At 51.8% G+C, this 678-nt stretch overlaps 1 protein-coding gene across 1 annotated transcript in view; it reads left to right on the forward strand.

The window, feature by feature from the left end:
* Positions 1-678, forward strand: part of SYTL3 (synaptotagmin like 3) — a 74,007-nt gene that overhangs the window by 11,666 nt on the left and 61,663 nt on the right. Inside the window, exon 4 of the mRNA XM_025049068.1 lies at positions 581-675. Coding sequence (XP_024904836.1) covers positions 581-675 — 95 coding nt within the window. The remainder of the gene's footprint in view (positions 1-580; positions 676-678) is intronic.

A 678-nucleotide genomic window follows, 5' to 3' on the forward strand; every position in this document is an offset into this window, starting at 1 on the left:
GTCTGGTTAATGACAAGTCGTTGGGGTTCAACGTAGCATCCCTTTGCACCGAGGCGTTTGTGTAGGGGAAAGAGGGCTCTGACCACTATAACAAACCAGTAGGAGAGCAGACTGTCAGTTACATAATTTATTGGGTAACACGTGACAGTAGCAGGTGTGTATGCTCTATGTTTATAGATCTTTCCATGCCTTGCAAATTAGAATTAATGTCATTTTCTGTGGGGTTTTTCCCCCTTTTCCGTCACTGTTCCTGCTTACCATTATGATGCCCTTTGGGCATGAAGGGATGAATCTAGAACGAATTAGCAGCTAACGTCTCTGTGCTGGGCATATCGTTTATGCTTTGCCGTTTAATCCGCACAGCAATCCTGGAGGTCAGATCCGGTTTTCTTGTCTCTGTTTCACAGCTGAGAAAACCTCTGAGCCTCATGATCAGCCGTGGCGGGGCCAGGGGTGCCGGATGCTGGGGCCCCTCGTCTCTCGCCATGGTGGTGCGGGGGGACGCTGACCGTGGAGGAGTATGTCTGGCGTCTGTCCTTTAATTCAATCAGATCTTCTGGTTTAATCCCCTGGGCCACAGGAGTCTGAAGACGCACCTGCAGCATCTCCGCTGGAAAGGCGGGAAGGGCGTGAGCCAGGAGGACAAAGAGAAATCGTGCGCCCGCTGCCAGCGGGTGC

Source organism: Pteropus alecto, unplaced genomic scaffold (genome assembly GCF_000325575.1).
Source record: "Pteropus alecto unplaced genomic scaffold, ASM32557v1 scaffold195, whole genome shotgun sequence".
Taxonomy (NCBI): Eukaryota; Metazoa; Chordata; class Mammalia; order Chiroptera; family Pteropodidae; genus Pteropus; species Pteropus alecto.